Raw genomic sequence first — 18,537 nt, 5'->3', positions numbered from 1 at the left:
AGGGCTCGGAAAGTAAGTAGCGGGATTTTAAAACGGACACGATATTCAACAGGAAGCCAGTGAGGAGACTTTAACACGGGTGTGATGTGGACTCTCCTGCTGGTTCTAGTCAGAAGCCTCGCTGCTGAGTTTTGCACTGTCTGAAGACCAGCAGTGCTTTGGTGTTGAGGCATGTGAAAAGGCTCAGATGATTTGCTATCTGACTCTAATCAGTACGCGATTAACAGACTGGTGCAGAGTTTGATGTCAAGCTCTGCTAGTTAAGTCTGATGTGTGTCAGGTGTGTTGCAGCAGGGAGACTCCTAACTCTTGCAGGGATGCAGCGCTTGAGGAGCGCAGTTGGCCACCCCTGCTGTATGACATCATCGGCCTGTAAAGACAAGGGTGTTAGCCCAAGCTGGACACCTGTAATTTCCTGACCTGCCACATAACCGTCATCCTTTCCAGAGTTGAAATAACAGCGATTACAGCAGGCAGGCATGTCTGTAGCTTGGAACAGAGTTATATTCATTTCCAAACATTCAGGGGCATCAAACCAATCAGTTTTTCGGGTCTTAAATGAAAAAACAGGCTCTGCGATGGCATCAGGTTATACTTATTTATTTATTTATTTCTAACTAAATAAAGGACTTCTAAAAGAACAAATATTGGTTACAACAAACAACAAATAAAATAAGCTTCTTAAGTTCAAAAAAGGGTTTTGGAAGAAGTATCTGCTAAAGATGAAGCTCAAACGTATGTCATAGCATCGTACACTTTTAAAAGATGACATGTCTCTGGATTTCTGGAGCTTCTTGCTAAGTTCGTGTGCTGGGAGAAAACTGTGACAGCATGCTCGTAATCCTACGCTTGACTGCAGAAGCACATTTCACTGGCATCAGCTGCACCAACGCAGAGTATAACTCCAGCTCTCTGGCAGATTTTCACTCTGTAACACCCCCAGCAAAGGCTAATTCAGCATCCGTCTTGCAGCCTACTTCTACTCTGAGTGCTCTCCAGCCAGTAAAAGTCTGTCCCGCGTTGACTCATGTCATAGTTTTTGCTCTGTCATGTTTTGTTTTCTTTTTTCCTCCATTAATGTCCTCCAAGCGTTTTAATGTCCTGAAACAGTCATGGTGCACGGAGTGTTGATATCCAGTTGTAGGTGTTTGACACGGTGCACGCCTGTCGCATGCATGCAGCTGTCATGTGATGCTTCTGGGTAGAAGTGCAGGTTCTCAGCCCTGGGATGTTGCAAGCCAACAATGGCTGCAGGAATGTGTATTTTACATGTCAGTGTTTTGTCAAAAACCAGTCAGAAACTTAAAGTTTTAAGCCAGAAAGTTGTGTAGCTTTAAGACAAAAAATACATGAAACTGTTTATCACCCAGAGTTCTCAACACTAGAACATTTTTTAAGTGTTATGAGAAGGTAAGACAGTCTTTTTGAAGCGTAAATTGTTACATATTAGCAGATTAAATGATGAGAAAGAAACTCTAATGTATTCTTTGCTCATTCTGTGAGATGACCAAAAAAAGTCATATAATTTCAAAAATGTCTGCATGCACTGCTAAACGTCCCTTTTTTTTTTGCAATATAATTTAAAATCAGGCTCATGTTTTTATTTTCCTGTCTTCTTGTGTTGCTGCAACGTGCAGCTCTAGTGTTGCCCAAAGCAGAGCAGCTCCTTCGGACCAGCATCCAGCCCTACATCAGCTCCATCCTGGAGGCCCTGATGGAGCCCACCAGCCGAGGCTTCGCTGAAGTCAGGGACGTGTTCTTCAAGGAGCTGGTGGAGCTCAGCAAGAATTCGCTTAACGGCGGGGACAAAGACAAACTGGGAGATGTGAGTCACCTTGTTAAAGTATTGTTTATGGGTTTAATGACAATAATAGAGATCATGAAAAGGAATGCGTTGGTCACATTAGTGCAAGTCGTAATTTAGAAGTCAGGGAGTGTTCTTGAAGTGCGCTTCACTCACTACACTTCTACAATCGGCCTTTATTTCTGTTTTGGTATAAATTTTGCTCAAATGATCCTTAAATGTCATCCGTCCGTCTGTCCCTGTAGCAACTGGAGCGGCTGTCCATGCTGGCCTTCCATCCGGTGAAGATGCAGAGCTGCTACGAGAAGATGGAGGAGCTGAACCTGGAGGGGCTGCAGCAGAGGTTCGACGTTTCCAGCCCCTCGGTGTTCATCAGCAGGGCTCAGATCCTCATGAGGGAGGTGAGGCGCAACCTGGCTCTTAGATAAAACAAACAAAAATCACCAGAAGTGTCACAACTGTGCTGACAAACACTCCCTACTTCCAAGTAACTCGACACAAAGAGGACACAGCAAGCTGCCATGCATGTGGCAAAGCCGCTTCCTCCCCCTGCTGGACAAAAAGAGCATAACAGCTTTAAAGATTATTGACTCTTGAGACAAAGCTGTGGTTTTTTTTTGTCTTCATTTTGACAGCAAATGGACAACGCGGTGTACACATTTGAACAGCTGCTCCATCAGTCTTTAGATGCTCAGGGGGAAGATAACATGTGCAAGACCATCCAGAGATGCCAGGACAGGGTTCTCAAGGTAAAACACAACCAGCAAAGTACGATTCCTTTGTTATAATGAGCTGATTTATTACACAGCAACTTGCTGGGCTGAGTATATGTATATAATGTTTATGTTTCTGTTCTTTTTCTCTAAGAAATATGATTATGACAGCAGCACAGTCCGCAAGAAGTTCTTCAGAGAGGCTTTGCTGCAGATTATCATCCCCTACATGCTGCAGCAGCTCCACCCATCCTGCACACCTGTAAGTAACACTGTTTTTGTATGATTAACTCCAAGCAAAGCACGTTTTACTGTCAGGATTTCTCTCCTCACTTATTGCCCAAATGTGTATGAAAGCTAAAGGGAATAGAAGGATTACAGCTCTCATTGCAAAAACAGTTGAGACGATGTGTAAAATGTAGAATTATTGGAAGATCTATCGACCCACATTTTAATCCCAATAGATCATAAAAATTAAACATGTTGAACTGAAACTTTTGCCTTTTTTTTTTTTTTTTTTTTTTAAAAAGGAAAATGATCTTATTTTAAATTTGATGGAAGAAACATTTTTTTTTAAAAATTGGCACAAAAGGCTGAAAAAATAATTGGTACAGATAAAAACAGTTGGAGGAGCATTTGGTAATTTACTGGACTAATTGGGATTAGATCAGTAACGTGACTGGGTATAAAAAGAGCCTTTTAGGTGGAGACCAGTTTGCAACAAACAGTTTCTAAAACCTTTGGAACAATTTCAGAAAAATCTTCTTTTAATGTAAAACTGTGAAGACTTTGAAACCCACATCAGCCTGCATGCATATCATCAAACGATTTAGAGAATCGGGAGGAATCTCTGTGCGCTGGGGACAAAGCTGGACCTATTTTTTGGACCTTCAGGCAGTGCTGAACTAAGAATAAGAATGATTTTCTACTGGAAATAACTGGATGAAACCTGAAATCCACAAAAAATGCAGGTTTCAGTGCAAAAAGAGAAGCCATGTGTGAATGTGAGCAGAGGTGGTAATTCCTGGTCCAGAAAGTAAAAGTCCGGTCCGGCAGCTGTTCCAACCAGTCCCCAAACCAGCTGAATTTAATGAGCAGAGTTTATTTGCCAGGTAAATGAGCCCGTTAGTGAAAACACCTGTTCTAAATGTACAGGTAGATCTAAAACATGGCAGGACTTTTACTTTCTGGACCAGGAATTGCCGCCTCTGAACGTGACCTAAAAACAGTGACGTCTTCATCCGAGCTCGTTTAAAATAGTCTGAGGTGGAATAGTGAAAAACTATTTCGTGGTCAGAGGGATCAAAATGTGGATACTGTGGCAGCTGTGTCCTGTAGGGTAAAAATGAGAAGGACCATCCAGTTTGTGGAAAAACCTGGACCCATGAAGGTAGCGGGTTACGTTAGTGCTTCCACATGCAACAAGGCTCCATCAATGCTGTAAAGTACATCAAGGTTTTAGGGCAGTGGTGGAGAACGTTGGCCTTTGTCCAAATATCAATGGTTTCAATGTTTCCCTGCTTTAATGCATCTGATTCAAATTAATGAGTCGCTGTGCAGAAGTTGCTCAACTGTAGGATCTATTTGCTTTGAATTTAATGTGTTGAAGCAGAAAAGACTGCTGCTCTTAAGGGTTCTTCACCACTGGGTTAGCCCAACATCTGCTCCCATCAAGACAAGGCAGACCTTGTAGATTACAGCAAGACAATGCATCCATCACAACAGCATGGCTTCACAGGAGAACTGGTCTGTCTGCAGTCATTTCACTTCACAATGGACACTGCAGACATTTCACAAAAGATCTGGAGCATCATGAAACCAAACATCCACCAAGGAAGTTCCAGGACTATAGAGCAGCTAGAATCCTGCATCAGACCAGAATGGGACGACAGGGGGCGGCGCGGAAAGGCTAAATAAAACTTAGGAATTTTTACACTGGATAAATTTGTAAATGTACTCAGAAAATGATAAATCAACACGAGACTTCAAGTTATAAGAAAAGAAAAAAACAACAATGATGGATGTGTCTCTGCTTTGCCAGTAATAGTAATAATAACCAATGGTGGGTAATAATGAGACCATAGTCTTTTGCATGTACCAAAACATTATTGGTATCATTTCTTTGTATGTTTCTTCAGTTCTTGTGATGGGAAGTTTCAATACTACAGCCATCGATGAAATGGGCGTCCTGCTGTGCTAACTTGTTTCTGCTTTTTAAAAAAAAAAAAAAAAAACCTGGATTATTGGTATTTGTAAACCATTGTGTTCTATTTTTATTTGCATTTCACACAACATTGTGACTTTATTGGAATTTCGACTCCTGACAATCACAACTGGTTTGAAAACTCTTGATCTGTGACTGTTTTGGTTGCATATCTGAGAGTTTCCAGCTTTGTGTAAACTGTTCCGCCTTTTTCCCAGGAGCTGCCTCGCTTCGAGGAGCTCATCTTCGAGGACTTCTCCAGTTTTCTCCTGGTGGAAAATATGTACGAAGAGGTCGTCCTGCAGTCTGTCACCAAAGACATAATGATGGGTATGAGCTAGGGGTTGTTTCCATGGTGATGAAGTGCCATTAAGTGTGTTGTCTGGTTCAGCTTAACAACACTGTGTGTGGTTTGTTGTTTTGTCCAGCTGTGAAGGAAGCAGCTGTGCAGAGGAGACACAATCTCTACAGAGACAGCATCGTTCTGAACAACAGCGATCCCAACTTGCACCTCCTCGGGGAGACACCTGCGGTCGACTGGACCTCCAAATTTGGGGGCGATGAACCGGAGGGTGCTGTCAGAGGAGACGCTGAGGCGAGGGGATCGGGGAGGAGACGCAAGCAGGTGGTGTCCATGATACAGCTGGACGGGTTGCCTCTCGCTTATGAGTCTTGCCTGGAGGTCCCAGGGGTGGAGCTTATTCCTGAGGAAGACGGCGAGGTTTGCGAATGCAAAGAGGAAGACGGAGGGGAGGAAGAGGAGGAACTAGGTCGGCTTCAGGAGCCGAAGTCTCCGGATAGCGTCGATGAGATCCGGGACTTGATCAACCCGGTGGTTGAGATGGTGGTGCCGGTGCCAAAGGAGGAACTGAGCGAGGTGACGAACGGGACAGAATCAGTCACTGGCACCGTCACCATGGAGGACGGGCTGGAGAAGGAGGTGACGCACGTCACCACCGTGGTGGAAGACGTCCCCAGGAAATCACCGCGAGACAAGACGTACCCGGAGTCGATCCTGAAGGAGCTGGTGGGAAACAAGAACCAGGAAGCCGATGAGGAGCAACAGGAGGATTCAGACATCCGGGAAGCTATGGAGGAAATGGAGATGGCCGTGCAGGAAGAGGAGAGCGAGCGCATGACAGAGCCCTCGGCGGCAGAGTCAGATTGCGAGTTACCGTCGCTGGCTGTGGACTCTGGCTCTTATTATGACAGCGGCTTCCAGTCACCAACCAATGACGGGCTGATTGAGCCGGAGCCTCAGCCAATCACAAACGGCCTGAATGGAGAGGACAAAGTCATTGACCCTGTTGAAGTTGAGGTTGTTTTGGCGTAGGAACGCAGAACACTCTCACGTCATATTTAATATGATTGAAAGGTTTTATTTAAGGGATTGAACGAGTCTTTTATCTGATTGGTTCTGTTTTGGATCAATACTAAACCCACCACAGGTTTAGACTCCATTTAGATCTTTGTATTTGTATATTCAGGTATTTACAGCTCATCTAAGTCAGCGTTGGAACATATCAGGAAGTCAGACTTTATTATGTCACATTTCCAGTAAAAACTGTGTGAAACATAATTTCAGTTCCTCCCTTTGGACACCAGGGGGCGCTGCTTGCATGATAAAAATGCAATGTGCTCGCTTTGAAAGCTTTTCTCATGTTTCCAGTCTGCAAATGATTCATTCATGTCTGCAAAAGTTCTAGTTCTTCACTTTTTTATATCCATTGGCAGGAAGGAGAAAAAAAACCTTTAAAGGATTCCTGAAGTGAGCAGATTTTGTTTTCATCATTCCCTGGTAGATTTTCTTTTAGTTTTTAAGCTTACATCCTCTTTTTCATCTTTACTGTAATTATATTTAATCAAATGTCTATTTATACTATTTTCTTTATATTTCTGAGTTACAGATTTGCATCTGTGATCATGTTGGAGACAATCTCTCTGTAAATGTTGAAAATAAATAATATGAAGCTTTAATTCATGAATTACATCAGTCTGAAACGTTTGCCAAAGAAAGCATCAGCTGTTCAATGCTTTTATCTTTTTTTTTGTAGTTTGAAGTTAAATTTGGTACCAAATACAACATAGTAAAGTCATTTAAGTTTATACTGTGTGTTCTTCTATCATATAGTCATCTAGCAGATGATTTTCTCCAAAGCGGCTTATATCTGAGTGAAAACAACACAAGGAAGAAACCAAACAGCAGGGGACGTAAGTGCGACTGTTGAGAGTCCAGTGTTTAATAATAAAAAATAGTGAAGTAAGAAGTTAAAATGAGTTAATAAGCAGTTTTTAAATACAGGCTCAGTTACATTTATTTTCAAAATAAATCATTTTCATGCTTTTGTTACTCTTTCAGCAGTAATCAGTCTGTCAGGTGAGTTTTATTCATATTTGGACATCATAAATGCTGAGTAAAGATGTCATTTCTTCATAAATCTCATGTTTAAATGAATGAATGAATGAATGAAAAGTTCATCTGCTTTATTCTTCTTTATGGTCAGCAAATCAAGTCATCAGACAGATAGTGGTGTAAATATTCTGTTTGTAAAGAACACAAAGAAATGGAAAACGTCTGAAGGTGGCATTTTGCTTCTCGGTTTATGGTTTGTCAACAGGACCTTCCTCTGATAAACACGTGAAAAATGAGTCATCAGTTTGTAAATCCTGAAAAGTTTGAGGCAAAAATTACGTCAGTCAGTTCTTTAAGCCACCAATTTTGTCCAAAACACATCAATAAAACACACAAAAAACTGTTTTCAATGACATGTAATGTTGAGATTATTTAGAAGCAGCAAAAAAAAAAAAAACCCCAAAAAACTTTGAAACAAACCAGAAGGCATCATGAGCTGCGAATCCCATCTGCGATGAGTTGCACCTCTGCTGCGGTGACTCAAAGTACACTTCTCTCTCTGTGAATGCTGTACACTGTTTGACTGAACAAAAGCAGAAGTTAGATCCAACAAAAGCACAATCAACAGAAAAACTAGATCCCTTTAATGAAGAAGAACCACATCATCTCAGTGATTCATGATCTGATCACACCATCATTAATGCAGCTCATCTGTTCCAGTCCAACATAACATAACACAAATCCGTCAGATGGTTTTCCGTTTCCTGTGATCCGGGTTCGGTCCATACAGTCACATCTGGTCCAGCAGAGGGAAGGAGATGAAATAACCGAGGACAGAGCCCACGACAACCCCCAGAAAGATCCAGGTGTTGTAAGACATGACGCACAGCATCAGCATGTAGCCCAGCGACACCTGCAGCATGTGGAGGACCGTCTGGATGACATGCAGCAACCAGCTGAGGGAGGGGATTTAATAATATATCAAACACCTGATTGGGCTAAACATCCCTGACTTAGACTAATAAATCGGAAATCATCCACATTTCCGTCTCTTCTAATGAAATTATTTGTATTTTCATGAGAACTGATGAGACCCTGACCTGTTCCTGGTGCTTGGGGTTGGAGGGGGTGTCTCCACGGGGGTGAGGGAGGACTCGGAGGGGCTGCCGTCCAGCACCGAACTGCTCTCGCTGCGGCTGGACGGGGGGACGCTGTACGGGGACGGAGGCTGGCCCAGCTTGGAGCTGCTCCCCAGCCACACCCTCCAGACTTTCAGCACCTCATAAAAGACTGTCATCAGCAAGACGACAAACACCGACAGCACCATTCCTAGAGACGAGAAAACACCACAGAAACCATCAACAGACTCAAACCTCACAGGAAAATCAACCCGTTTTATCTTCATATTAGTCTTCCCCTCCCTCAACTTTAACATGTTCTCTTACCCAGACGAAGCTGCTTCCTATTTATATAGGATGTAAAAAACAGAATTGTAACTCTTGAACTAATCATTAAAACTGACCAAAACAACAGTAATATCAGGTTTATACGCTCTGTATAGTTTTTAAGTTTCCTGAAGAGACAGTAAACATCCTTTAACACAGTAATGGTTTACCAGCATAAACCTGGCATCACTGTGTTGGAGAGCAACATTTTCTACTCATCTGGATACAAAGACTTTTCAAACAATTATAGATATAGAAACAGTGTCAAACCCCAGTCCTCGAGGGCCGGTATCCTGCAGGTTGTTGTGGTCTCCCTGCTCCAAAACACCTGATCGAAATTCATAAACAGGTTGACAAGAAGCTGCTGGATCCATTTGATTTGAACAATCTGTGTTGGTAGAGGGAAACAACAAAAACCTGCTGGAGTTCGACACCCCTGATTAGTCTATCTGAAGGCATCAATACCGATTTAAGAAAACAGTTTCTTATAGACAGGCTCAGACAAGAAACTTCTGGATTCTATAATATATTATGCAAGTCCAAAAGCAAAGAAAAGGAAATAAAACAATGACTAATTTAGGAATTAGTCAGTTTTTTGGTTAAGACTGTGAAATCGCAATGCAAAGCAAAGAAAAGGAAAAGAAAGCAGCCCTTGTACGATGATTAATTAATGGATTTGTTTGAACCTGCTGGATTTGAGGATCATCGGTCTATTTATTTCCTTTTTAGGCAAGTCCCACACAGAGGATGAGTAAAACAAACATCAGGCGAACAGTTTTCAAGTTTCATTCTGTTTGTTTCTTCATGAAGCTGCAAAGGGTAAAACCGTGAAAATCAATAAACATCTCAATTAAAATGAGAAGTTCTACTTTAGATCAACACAATTATTTAAAAAAAATATTTAAAATTAAAGCAGTATTGGAAAAACAAGGGGAAAATCTAAAAAAGTCTGTCTTGAAAAGTAACATGGCTGGCAAGAATGTCAAAAATGTCCGGCATAATGTGCGAGACTTAATGAATATCTTTGGAGAAAACAGATCTCACACAATTCTTTCTAACTTTCAAGCACGGTGGCGGACTATTGATGATCTGGGCTTGCATGGCAGCCACAGGACCAGGACACCTTGCAGACATTGAGTCGATTATGAGCTCCTCTAGATGCCAAAATACTCAGATGTGTGGCCTTATGATAGCTAAAGCTTGGCTGGAACTGGGTCAATCAATGAAACAATAATTCTTAACACAAACAAAAACCTACAACAGAACAAACTATAGAAACACTTAAAGCTGCACAATATATCGTTTGAGCATTGTTATGGACGTGTGTGCAATAGTCACATTGCAGGTCCTGCAATGTGGGAGGCAAATGAACTCAACACGTTTATTTGTCCATCTGTCCATCTACAACCTGCAGGTAGTAGGCGACCTGCGGCGACACCGGCTCCAAAGTGGGCACTGGTAAATGAAACATGATAGAATGAAACATTTACTTCGTAACTAGCAAAAAAAAATAAAAGCCAACAATAAAAGATCCTTTAAATGCAGACAAAAACCACAGATGTAACATGCAGAAAGAGGTGAGATCAGTGCAGTTTAATTGTCAACCAGACGGCAGGAGTGCAGCATGACTTGTGCTATTCAAGTCATCTGTTGTAAATTCCTGTATTTTTTTTATTTTTATTAAATCACAATATATAATCGCAGAGCAACAAACAAACAAAAGAAAAAAACGCCATGCAAGTTGTTTTTCTAATATTGTGCAGCCCTGCAAAAACAGGAAAACAATAGCGTGAATCGCATTCACACTATTGTTTTCCTGTTTTTCTCATTCAGCACTTAACTCCTCTTTAACCATTTGTGCCACTTCAGCCAATAAAATGGATCTTTTTGGTACATTCAGTAGAATGAAGCTATGACTTTTGTCATGGCAAGCTTGTACAGTTTTTAAGATATTTAGCATTTTGTAAAAAAAAAACAACTTGTGATTGGATGACAAGCCTTTAAAGCAAATGCGGATTGGACACTGAAAAAGTTTCAGCTCAGCCATTGGTCAGTTTTTGCATAATGAGCTGAAAATTGCTTCAATGGGGTTTAGAGGTCTGTACCAGTGTGCAGTGTCCGGTACATTGCAGCCCTATTTATACTGACAACCCTCTGTCTGTGCCTTTGTGGAAGTGTCTCATAACAGCCATATACACATGGAGAAGTTCCGACATATCTTTGTCTGTGCTGGTTTGAAGCCAGCAAGTTTCACATAAATTCATGGTGGTATTTCATGTTTTATTGAAGCTGCTTCCATTCACACTGTGTCAAGTTGCATGATTGCAACTTTAAAACTTAGCTAAACAGGATTTCTAGGCTACTTTACTATGTTTTACCAAGAGTTTTTTAGTATTTTTTTAAATCAAAGATAGTTAACTTTATCTTAATTTAATTTTAACTGTGTGATGCACTTTGTTCAACAGTGGTTGTGTTAAATGTGCTATACAAATAAAGAATGAATTGAATTGAAGATTGAATTGCGCTAATTGCTCCCAGCTGGGAGCTGCAGCAGTCTGTTTGTTACTGTTGTAAACATTAGCATAGTTAGTATCAGTAAAGACTTTTGCAACTTATTTAAAAGAGAAAGGGGGGAGCGGGGGGTAACCATGTTACATCAGTCAGCTCAGTGGTAGCCTGTTAGGCATTAGTGGGTGGAGCTTCCCAGCATGCCTTGCGGATTCTCTTGCTGTTTGCACCAGTTTCCAGTGTCCGATACATTGCATTCATATTAACACTGACTACTCCTAGTCTGTACCTCTATGGCAGGGTCTCACAACAGCCATGTACAAATGGAGATGCTCCTACATCTAACTCTGATCTGTGCTGCTTTGAAACCAGCAAGATTTACATAAGTTCATGGTGGAACTTCACTGTTTTATTGAAGCAGCTTCCGTTCACACTGTGTCGTTACATGAGTGCTCCCAGCTGAGTTCTTCAACCAGCAGCATCTGTTTATTACTATCTAAATTAGCATAGCTGGGCTCAACTAAATCTTTCTGCAAATAATCTAAAACAGAAAGGCCATACAGAGTACTGCAAATGTCTTTGTGTACTTTATCCCCCTTGGCCATTGTGCATTGTGCAAAGTCTGAAAAACTGCATAAGTAAGACAAAGTCTACATGGTTCCAAACTAATGTGGAGAAAATTAGCAAAAACAAGACAAAGTGTTTGTACAGGTTGTACTTCATCTATCTGACATGAGGAAAAGCTAAAAGTCACGTAGTAAACATCGTCAGTGACCTAACTAGTTTTAACACATTATTTTTGTTTTAAACCTAAATAATAATTAAAGCAACTCTATTTGTTTTGGTTTGGTTCTAAATGACCTCAAAACTCAGAGGTCAGGGTCGAATGAAGCTCTGTCTGCAGTGAGCAGCAGTGAAAATGTGGCTGATGGTTTAGAAGTTGTCAGACAAGTTTCATGCCAGTATGAATTAGCTGATTTTCAACGGGACCCTTTCCATACCTGTCCATACCTGTGTAATACTGAAAATTACCCAGCGGCAATCTCCCGCGCAAGCAGAGCACGAACACGCCCACTGGACAGCGTTTCAACATGATGAAGTGGCTCTGCTGAATGTGACTGCTCAGACATGACTTCCTGGTATGCGGGTACTTTTAAACCCTCTGTGGCTTACCTGCAGGGCCGTGCACATCCCAGGACTTAAACAGGAGCGTCACATCGCTCGACACTCCAAAGGTCATCTAAAAGAAAAACAGGAGAAGTTTTACATTCTCCAAGCCTCTGAAAGTTGTTTAATGTTGAGCTAAAATGCCATTTTAGCTGCTGATCTACTGGGATTTTCACCCACACCATCCTCTAGGCCAGAGAACGGTCTGAAAAACAGTCAAAATGTTTGGAAAGCAGCATTTATCTGGACCAAAAGGCCTTATTGATGGCAGAGAAGAATGTAGTGGTTGAAGATGATGGAAAGGCAATAGGAAGTCAAATAACCACTGGTTCCAACCAAGACATGGAGATGGTCTCCAGCAGTAGAAGACCACACTGGGTGCTTCTCCTGTCAGCTAAGAACAGGAAACTGAGGCTACAATTCACACACACTCACCAAAACTGGACAATAGAAGATGGAAAAAATATTGCCTGGTCTGATGACTCTCTGATTTCAACTCCATATTCACAGCAGGAGACAACAAGAACACATGGATCCATCCTGCCTCGTGTATATGAGATGTAATGGAGGAGGTAGAGGATATTTTATTTACTTACAAAACTGGAATCGGTATCGGTGCACGCTCAATACCAAGCATGTGTATTCATACCTGGTATTACAGTATTAAAAAATGTACCGATACCACAGTAGTCAAGCCAGTGCAAATGTGTTTGATGACATGCTTCGGACATGTTTTAAAAGAAATAAATGCCTTGAATGTTAAAATGTGACATTTTTTGTTACACTAAATGCTAGATCTTTGTGTCAAAACCACACATTTATAGTTGTATTTAGGTAAAATGTGCCAAATCAAAATAAAACTTGTTGAAATCGTTAGATCTGTAATGTTATTATATTTGTATTGGTGCGGTAACTTCAGAAAGGATGGGTCATTTTTACAACCTAATGAAATCTTACACAGCTATAACAGTAATGATAACCATAGTCACAATAATGTTCACATAAACAGATTTGGTATCAGCAGACATCGGTATCAGCAGATATTTTAATTTCAGATATCGGTATCGGATCGGAACTCCCAAAAAGTGAATCGGTGCATCCCTAGATCCCACAATGTCAATATGGAGCAAACGCCTTGCTGAATCAATGCCATGAAGAATTACTGAATGCAAAACAGGTTTGAGGAGCAAACAGCTGCAACAACACTGACGTCATTCCCCCAAACCACAGGATCGGTCACCCAGGACTGACAGCTTCTGGACCACTTCTATTTGCAGGTGCAATGATGCTGGGAGCATTGGTAATTACAGAGCTCTATTATTTAGTTTTCTTCTCTTTTCTAGCAGCATTTGTGTGAAGTTAAACAACATCCTCTCACAAAGAAAAAAAAAAACAACCGTAAAACAAACTTGATGATTCTCATGAAATTCTTGTTCGATTCTTGTTTCTGTGGCATCACGAAAAGAATTTGAATTACGCCGTTTCGGACAAATATCTATTCAGTACAGCTCGTCTAACAACTAGAGGACTTACTGTCCCACAGAAGGACACTTTGTTCTCCCTGCTGGTGTGGACATGCGACTGACAGAGGAATGCACTGTGTGTTTAAGTGTGTGTTATTCAGCCAGCAGACCAGCTCTCTGCCTCCCTTCCCCAGTAATTCACCACCTGTCCAGGCACAAGTATCTCTCACCAGCTGCACACTGATAAGCCCCTAAAAAGGTCCCGTTGAGTCCGAGTCTTGCATTTCTATCCCCAGCGTACATGCAAACATCAAACTTTATTCAAATTAAATAAGTAGCTGACAATCTGACCCACAAAAATAAAATAAAATAGTTTCATATGAATGTAGAGTTTGTTCTTTTACATTAAGACAACAAGGAACATGGCAACGCTTGAGAAAATTACATGTTTGTTTGCTTGGTGAAGGTCGAAGTTAACAGCTGTGAGATCAGAGTGTCTGCTGCAAACACTGTTGGAAGTTTTTATCCTTTTTTTTTTTAAGTTCTGGCCCAAACTTGAGTTCATTTTGAGGTTTTTCTGAGCATGCCATGAACTTCAAGGGTTTTTGTTGCAGAGAAATGGGTTCAAAGTGTTCATGCTTGATGTTTTCAGATGCACAGCAGTCTTTATATTTCACTCCCAGCAGCCACACTTTCAAGCGATCTTTTAAATGTCTCAAACTCTTCAGACATTGGCTGCTTTTCTATTCATTTTCCGTTTTTATCTGCATACCAACCTTAAGGATGTAATTTTGTATTTGCCACTTAAAAAAAGGCACCTAATTAAAGGGATGCATGTATCTGCACATATCAGACAAAATAGCAAATAAATAATTTAGTTTAACTGCCTTTTACATAGAAATATTATTAGTGTCCATTTCTTTAGTGTTTTTCTTTTTTTTTTTTTTTTTTTAGTACCAAAGATAACAGAAAGTTTGACAGACACAAAAGTAGTATTTTTGTACCAACAATGTGCTTCTCATAAGCTACAGGCTGAATACTCGGCATATCTCTCTGAGACTTGTTCGTTTACTTATTGAAATATTGAGCAAACTGTGGTGGTGAAACTGGGGAATGGAGGACTAAGGGAGAGACCTGAAGTAAAGTGTACCAATAGAAACCTGATACTGGACCTGGTAGTCTCATCTGAGCCACCTACTTAAAAAAAAAAAAAAAAGACATTCTTTATGAAGGGAAACATGGAGAAAAGGTTGAGGCCAAATGACTCAAGAACTGGACTGAAATCAGTGGCAACAGGTCTGATGTGGTGATGAATAGAGCCTGGACCTTGACATGACTGAGGCAGTGTGGGATCATGTCGACAGAGAAGGAACAAAGCCAGGCGTTATGACGACCATGATTTATTACTTATGTAAATTTTTGTGTGTTATGATAGGTGTGTCTTTTAGCAGCTAAAAAGAGATCGACTCCTGTAAGATGGCTTCCTTGTAAAGCCCTGGGCTCATCTCTCTCTCTTTCCCAACCTGCCACCCTCAGTAGTTTATGCATGGTCATCCTTGAGTTTGCTTAAAAAAAAAAAAAGGCTTGTCATTCCCTTTTCTCCTGCTTTGGTCATAATGAAAGTAAGTTGTATTTTGTTTAGTACAGGCCCCTTCTTCTTTTGTTCATTTGACCTGTGCTCACCCTGAAGTCAGTCAACTCAAACTAGACTTCTGCTACATCTCTGTAAAATCAAACCACCTTTTTCACTTTAATAACGTCTCTGTGGCTGATTAAGACCTGAGGACGAAGAGTATTTTCCTGTTGTGTCTTCACCGCCCCCAAAACAGGCACAAAAGACAGTTCAGACTTTGTTGAAGAACAAACAAATACTCACTTCAAAAGCGGTCAGAAACTCTTGATTTTGCATATGCCTGTATGAGCGCATGACTGACGATATATTTCATGTTAATAAATAAAGACATGAGGATTTGGACCAAAACGCACTAAATAAAAATCAAAATATAATCCAATACTAGTGTTTAGTTTTGGTTTATACAAACAGAAGCATTGATTTAACAAGAAGTATTTTTCTAGTGTCAATTCTATAATCTATAGTTTGTGTATTAGACTGACTTCCTGAAGATTTATACATTTATTTTTTGTTTATGATGCAGGGAAAGCATTTAGGATACTTTATTAGGCCTATTTAAAACAACAAAATGCAGAGAATATGTGTTTTAGTGTCTTATGTCAAACAGATCCTTTAAATCTACCTTTAGAGTTTATAAAAGTTTTAACAAGCTGTAATGAGTTGCTTCATTATCTCCAAACAGCGTATCAGATCATGTGGGTCAGAACAGAACCACCATGGAAAGCTGCTTAAAGTCTATATCACACCATGTCAAATGCTGTTCAAGTGATATTAAATATCTTCATTGTTTCCATAACATGTGTGATGTAAGCTAAACAAGACCAACTACAAACATAAAACTTACGGACATCATGGTGAACTTGCTGACTGTAGCTAATACCAGTTTCACATCCCAGTTCCAGCAGGTCTCATCGCGACTTGGTCAGGAGTTCGGCTGGACTGTCAAGAAGGAGCCATTGCCTCAGTATAGCCAACAGCTGCAGCTTCTAACCTGCTTCTAACCAAGATACACAAGTCAGCAAGTTCAACTGAATGGTAGCTAACGTGTCCTCGTGACTACAGAACACGAGCAGAGGCTGCTGGGTAATGTAGTCCGTATATTCCAGCAGCGCAAACCTTTCAAAGCATACGGAAAACTAAATATTTCTGTCGACTGTGGGTTGAATTTAGAAGTGCTTCTTTTTTTTTTAATCATAAAGTCAACATTTACCGAGGACACATGCTACACATTTTTTTTTTAATCGCCAAACGATATTTTTTTAATACGCCATAACCGTTAGGGCTTAAGTCACGTGGTTAACGAAGATAGCCGAGCGCGGTCATCCACTTTCGGCTCTGTGAACTTAGAATGCATCAGCTGTATGAATAAATAAAAGAATAAATAACAACACCATAGAAAGTTTTAAAAAATGGTTTCTGAAGGCGACAACCAGATAAATGAAATATTTTTAATTACTTAGAACAATCCATAAATTAAATAATATCTTCATATCTCCATATCTTGTTAAATAGTTTGTTAAATGGTGCGGTGAAAATCATCTTATATTAAATACCAGCAAAACAAAAGAGTTGATTGTTGACTTCAGAAGGAACAAGAATAAACAAAGCACTAACCATCCTGGGAGAGGAGGTGGAGGTGGTGGAGGAATACAAGTATCTTGGAGTTCCGCTGGACAACAAACTGGACTGGAAATGCAACACTGACTACATCTACAAGAAAGGTCATAGCAGACTGTAATTCTTAAGGAAGCTGAGATCGTTTAACGTCTGCACCAAAATGTTGCATATCTTCTATAAGTCTGTTGTGGAGAGTGCAGTCAGCTTTGCAGCATCTGCTGGGGTAGTAGCATCAGAACCAGAGACTTGAAGAGAATCAACAAACTGATCAAGAAAGCTGCTTCTGTGCTTGGAGTAACTCTGGAGCCGCTGGAGCTGATTGTCCAAAAGAAGAATGCTGCACAAGCTGATGAAGATGATGGAGGATTCTTCACACCCTCTCCACAACACAGTGATGAAACAACAAAGTGTGTTCAGTGAGAGGCTTCTTCAGGTCCGATGTAAGACTGAAAGATACAGAAGATCATTCCTGCCAGCAGCCATCAGCCTCCAGAACAAGACCTCCTCAAATTAATTATCTACTACAATATTGAATTTCCCTTTGGGGATTAATAAAGTATTTTTCATTCATTTAATTTCATAACGTTTTTTTCCAAGATGCATCTTTTCTCATTTTTGTTGGTTTTGATTGTATATCGGCTTTTTAATGGAACTATACTTTTAAAGTTGGTGAAAAACAACAACGCCCAGTATGTCCTCCCATTACACATTTAGGCTACACAAGAAACAAAAACATGTCTTATTATTTTATTATATTTTACAGTACAACTTTGATTCTGCACTGTAACTTAAAACATTACATGTACTGGTGGAGGTGCTACTATCAGTAAATGCGTACTACACTTGTAAACAGCTTCAAGTAGAAAAATACAAATCAAGACACCACGCATCAGTATGTGAATGGAACAGAATGAAAGGGAAAAACAACACTGAGGCTCCATAAAGCTATAGTACCTTTTGTTGAAGAAATAAACTGAATGAGGACTGAAAAAAAAGGCAACAGGAAATAACCTCAGGAAGCTGCTCCTGCTGCAGAGCTCATGGAAATAAGAGGAATTGCACATCATTTTCTAAAACAAGAATACAAAAGCTTTACAGATCTAAGGTCCAGTGTCTCACTGTTTTCAATAGAAGCTACATCTGTATACATGAAGTGCACTTGGCACAGTCCAGGAGGAGCACATCCAGATATCCTCCAGAGAAGCAGGTTCATAACAGGCTCATGCAAGAGATGTCAGGAATCCAGGTGGTTTAAGGCATGTTGTCACATTAATGGAGTTACACAGCATTGTTAGCAGGGCGACAAAGGTTTCTGTCTGTGGAAAATCTCATTTAAAAAAGAAATCCTGAAACACGTGGCAACATATGAAGCCTGCAACTATGATCATTTATATTTCTGTGCATCTGATTAGACTTTTTTTTTCAAAGTGGACTTTGATCACTTTAAATGTGAGAAAAGAACAAACGGACAGTAATGAGAACATTCAGTACAGCGATTGTGCTTAAAATTCTCACTGGCATTAGTTTCCCACATGAGAGGACAATGAATGCTTTTGTAACACAGCAGGCCTTGGTGATGTAGCAGAAATCATCACAACATAAATGAATCATTTTGGTCATCAATGACACAA

The 18,537-nt window shown here is 40.4% G+C and overlaps 2 protein-coding genes across 2 annotated transcripts in view; one reads left to right on the top strand and one right to left on the bottom strand.

The window, feature by feature from the left end:
- Window positions 1–6,547, top strand: part of niban2a (niban apoptosis regulator 2a) — a 42,900-nt gene extending 36,353 nt beyond the window's left edge. Inside the window, exons 9-14 of the mRNA XM_079256917.1 lie at window positions 1,638–1,825; window positions 2,050–2,205; window positions 2,440–2,553; window positions 2,672–2,779; window positions 4,939–5,050; window positions 5,149–6,547. Of these exons, the coding sequence (XP_079113043.1) occupies window positions 1,638–1,825; window positions 2,050–2,205; window positions 2,440–2,553; window positions 2,672–2,779; window positions 4,939–5,050; window positions 5,149–6,053 (1,583 nt within the window). The 3' untranslated portion in view covers window positions 6,054–6,547. The remainder of the gene's footprint in view (window positions 1–1,637; window positions 1,826–2,049; window positions 2,206–2,439; window positions 2,554–2,671; window positions 2,780–4,938; window positions 5,051–5,148) is intronic.
- Window positions 6,548–6,955: 408 nt separating this feature from the next.
- slc31a2 (solute carrier family 31 member 2) lies at window positions 6,956–16,289 on the bottom strand. The gene is made up of 4 exons (XM_079257236.1): window positions 16,134–16,289; window positions 12,200–12,266; window positions 8,174–8,402; window positions 6,956–8,029 (listed from the first exon to the last, which is right to left on the bottom strand). The coding sequence occupies exons 1-4, from the start codon at window positions 16,140–16,142 to the stop codon at window positions 7,864–7,866; spliced, it is 471 nt and encodes a 156-aa protein (XP_079113362.1). The 5' UTR covers window positions 16,143–16,289; the 3' UTR covers window positions 6,956–7,863.
- Between the last annotated feature and the right edge of the window lie 2,248 nt (window positions 16,290–18,537).

The sequence above is a fragment of the Telmatherina bonti genome, assembly GCF_933228915.1.
Source record: "Telmatherina bonti genome assembly, chromosome: 17".
NCBI lineage: Eukaryota > Metazoa > Chordata > Actinopteri > Atheriniformes > Telmatherinidae > Telmatherina > Telmatherina bonti.
The sequence above is the reverse complement of the archived record's forward strand: the minus strand, read 5'-3'. Positions and strand labels throughout refer to the sequence as shown.

What these genes read in the sequence shown, in the direction of transcription:
- slc31a2 (XM_079257236.1), bottom strand. An exon ending in GGATGTGCACGGCCCTGCAG is followed by an intron (nt 8,403 to 12,199) that starts GTAAGCCACAGA and finishes TCTCGTCTCTAG; the next exon opens with GAATGGTGCTGTCGGTGTTT. An exon ending in ACCCCAAGCACCAGGAACAG is followed by an intron (nt 8,030 to 8,173) that starts GTCAGGGTCTCA and finishes CCCCTCCCTCAG; the next exon opens with CTGGTTGCTGCATGTCATCC.